General features: G+C 38.0%; 1 protein-coding gene across 1 annotated transcript in view; it reads left to right on the top strand.

Annotated features, from left to right (window-relative positions):
* Positions 1-2,764: 2,764 nt before the first annotated feature.
* LOC103929019 (CSC1-like protein At3g54510) overlaps positions 2,765-4,175 on the top strand; it is an 11,646-nt gene continuing 10,235 nt past the window's right edge. The window contains exon 1 of the mRNA XM_018642964.2: positions 2,765-3,126. Coding sequence (XP_018498480.2) covers positions 2,810-3,126 — 317 coding nt within the window. The 5' untranslated portion in view covers positions 2,765-2,809. The remainder of the gene's footprint in view (positions 3,127-4,175) is intronic.

Genomic DNA, 4,175 nt, shown 5'->3' with positions numbered 1-4,175 from the left:
AAAGGCAGTACATGTCCATCACCCAAATGTGAAGCTGTACGACACTGGGTTATACTAGTGAAGAAACATGGTAAGCCCCATTACCCGAAGGTGAAGTTGTACGGCTCCGGGTTACCCTGGAGAAGAAAATATATACATCACACACTAACACTAGTTATGGCTAGTGAAGATGTCCGACACTGCTTTCGACAGTGAAGCTGGGGGTATAATATACACTACTCCTCAACTGTGTCCTATGGCCATAGACATCTAATACCCGTGTTGTGTGGATGTGCTGTATGATAACCCACTAGATAAGTACCGAAAACATACCTTGAAAATCTCATATCAAATCACCGGAGCTCAAAAGCTCAAACCTCGTCTCATAAATCCATAGTAAGTCATATCCATAAATCCATGGAATCTCATATTCGTAAACAAGAAAAATTAATCATATTCAAAATCCATAGAAATTCATATACACAATTCCAATAATTCATAACCTTTAGCAAAACGTAAATTCGATAAATTATAAATATTCCGTAAAAGCAATTTAAAGAAATCATAAATTCTCCGTAAAACATATTATAAAACATGCTCAAATCATGAAATATGAAATGCATGCTAGGCTGATATTTTATAAAAATATGTGAGTTTAGAAGGGACCTCAGGTTCCCCCACGCGTGGCCTTTTGGGCCGCTGCCCTGTAACGGCTCTCACCTTTTCTGTTTTGCGCCCCCTCAGGACATAGCGATGAAGAGTACGACCCGAGCATCAAGGAGTGTCCCTACCAGTGACTTGCATCCCTCCTCTTGAGTATGGCTTCCTTTTATGATCATTTGTTACTTGATGTCTTACTTTCTCTAGCACTTCCGTGCAATGGTATGCTTTGAACATATTTACACATCTTTATTCAAATTTGTGACTGTTGAATGCTCTATTTTTTTTTGTGTTTAAATGGGATTACAGTTGCTTCTGTCTTGTTATGTGTTACATCTGCTTTGTGAATGTTACTGCTTGCATAGTTTTTGAATTGCTTATTCCATTATATCCCCACAGTTTCACACACTCATGGCTTTTGTCATCCTTGGATGTTGGCTAGCATGTGCCATCCATATGTCATTTGAATATCTGGGTTGGGACGTGTCATCAGTAATTTTGTTTATAAAAATTCACCCAAATCGGAAAACCATTTGGATTCAAATGTAATTATCTTGGTGGAAGCACCGCATTGCAAGCATCATCTATGAAAGAAGACTTGCCTTATCTCCAGCTGAGGCGTTTCTAGGGTCATCAAGCTGTTACCTCCTCCAAACCCAATGCCTGTATTGTATTGAAATATGGCACAATGATTTACGACGTGAGTTGAGAAAGCACGATTCTCCCCTTAAATAAAAACATTGATCAATTTCCTTTATTTCAAATCAAAGGGTACAATGGACTCTCCCGTAAAATATAACTACAACGGAATAATACTCTTTTAAGTACTTAATGTAAAAATACTTGTTAAAAATTCTACAACGGATCTCGAGTGTATTAGTCTTTTTTTGTCAGTATAATATGACAATACTTAACATAAAAATTCGTAAACGTGCCTCGCAAATCAAATAGCACGATACAGGTGTAGAGAATACTTCCTCGATAGTATAATATATATAGATGCTTCTTGTAACTCCTCTAGAGTCGAAAGCGACCACCATTTGTTCATAGCCACTCATTACCCTACAATCTTTCTCGTAAGTCTTGTGACATAATACAGGTGGATGTGTATCAAACATATACTCCTCATAAATCCTGCAACACAATACAGATACTTGTATATTAAACAGGTATTTTCTCATTTTTCCAAAGAATGAGTCAAATTATTTTTTTATTATATATTCTAGGTCCTTTTGTTATAAAAATTGTAAGAAAATTGTGCAAATTGGTCCGGGTACATCATGTGATTGGTGGATGTGAGAGCCATTTATTAAATAATTCAATTGGAAAGGATTTGATTTTGCTGTCAAAAGAAACGCCTGAGATGGGTGGCGCGCATCGGTTGAAAAAAATTGTTGTTTTTTTATTCTATTTAGCACTTTTGACATCTCTTTTGAAAATAATCTTAAGTTATAAGGCTAAACACTCACGGTGTCCTTAGCATGTATACACCCAAAGTGTCCGATGGTTATAACAATGGACTATTTGTGTGATACGGGACACAAACAAGTTGATTAACAACATGCTAAGGCTAAAACACACAATGTCCTTAGCATAAGTACCCAAGGGTCTGGACGAAATAGACTCACATGGATATAATACTACACTATATATAAGGACTAGGGCCATAATATAATTAATGTATCTCAAATTGCATTGATGTGTTAGGATTCATTTTTATTTGGCACCATATTTGTTCTTTTCTTTTTGTTGAAACTTTTATTCTTCATTTAGAGGTCTCTTGCAAAATTGGGTTGATGAAGATTTTGTTCTTTGTAATTTTTTCGAATCAATAATATGAGATAATTAATGCTATTTCCCAAAAAGAAAATAGTAATTTACAAATTTTCTTTTACAAGGTTCAAACTTGAACCCCTCAAAAGCAGCAAACAAACTCGATCGGTCGCATATGCAACATATGTACGTCCAATCAGTTATATGCGTCATCTTTCACATGAAACTCCGCCACGTACCCACCAGACCTGCCAACTTCTTCACCTCTCTCTCTCTCTCTCTCTCTCTCATTTGCATGCACATCAACCCCCTCTCTCTCCTCCCTCGGAGTTCTTCTCACTCTTCTTCCAACCTCCAACCTCCAACCAAATCAATCTATAACTAGGATAGAGAGATCATGAACCCTAAAAGTCTGATAGCTTCAGCGGCCATAAACATAGGGTTGGCTTTTTTCATCCTCACCCTCTTCTCCGTCCTCAAGAAACAACCCTCAAATGCCCCTATTTACTATCCTCGCCGCCTCTCTGAATCCCACCGCCAGAGCCACCGCCACATTCCCGACTTCGATGATAATTACGCCTCGTCGTCCGTCGGTTTCCGCCGCTTCCTCCCTTCTGTTACATGGATTTCCCGCGCGTTTCGCGTCTCCGAGGATGAAATCCTGCGATCAAATGGCCTCGACGCACTTATCATCATTAGGCTCTTCAAACTCGGGTTCGTTTTATTTTTATGCGTATGACATAGTTACTGATTTGTCCACTTAATATAAGTTGGCTAGAAGGATGTGGTCTTCTCTATACTCAAAATCGGATTCTTTTAATTTAGATTAACTTAGTGTAACACGGATAATAATTAAATACATAAGTGAAAGTTCCGCTTAATCTTGAATTCTTAATGTTCGTTTTATTCTTACTAACGTTTTCTGCTTCTGTAAGATATATGTGAGATTAAAAAAAAATGCATTATTTAATAAAATATGCTTTGAAAACACAAGTTATTGAAAGAAAAGTTAATGCATTAGTGCAAATGGTGGATTGGTGGTTAGAGCGTTCTATTGAGAATCAATGTCATTTGTAGGTGAAGTAAGTGTGTGAGGTTGGTGAAGTAAGTGGAGGTTGTAGGTGAAGTAGGTGGATGTTGTAGGTGAAGTAAGTGTGTGGTGTAGCTTTCATTTGGTTTGCTATAAATACCCAAGTCCCCAAGCATTGTACATCATCCAAGGAAAAACAAAGCCTAGAGCTAAATAAGAAAAGCTTTGCTAATTAGTTTGTTTTGTGAGTTTTCTTTAAGAGTGTGCTCTATTTTCTTCTTCTTGGGATCATTAGAGTTATCTTGGATACTCTTCTTATTCAACAATTGGTATCTAGAGCCAAGTCGGTCAGGGATCGTTCTTGGTAGAGCATTGGTTGTAAAGTCTCTTGAAATTCCGAGTATGCTCTGTGGTTGCAGTTTTGACTGATCTTCCACATCAGAAAAAAATTTCTTGAGATTATTGCTGGGGTTATCACAAACCTTGAGAGGGAGCTTCTTTGTGTTGAGAGTAGTGTATTACTCTGCACGGTAGTCACTCAAGCTTGTTCGGTGTAGTCAAAGTCTTGCCGATACGATGGGTGATCTTCAAGTTGTTGGAGGAATCAAGAAGCTCAACAATCAAAACTATAACACGTGGGCAACGTGTATAGAGTCTTACCTTCAAGGTCAAGACTTGTGGGAGGTTGTCGGTGGTAGTGAAGCTACACAACCGGCAGCGGAAGATGCTAACG

The sequence above is a fragment of a genome, unplaced genomic scaffold (assembly GCF_019419815.1).
Source record: "Pyrus x bretschneideri cultivar Hongxiangsu unplaced genomic scaffold, Pyrus_bretschneideri_v1 Contig24, whole genome shotgun sequence".
NCBI lineage: Eukaryota > Viridiplantae > Streptophyta > Magnoliopsida > Rosales > Rosaceae > Pyrus > Pyrus x bretschneideri.
This window is presented reverse-complemented; position numbering and strand designations above follow the sequence as displayed.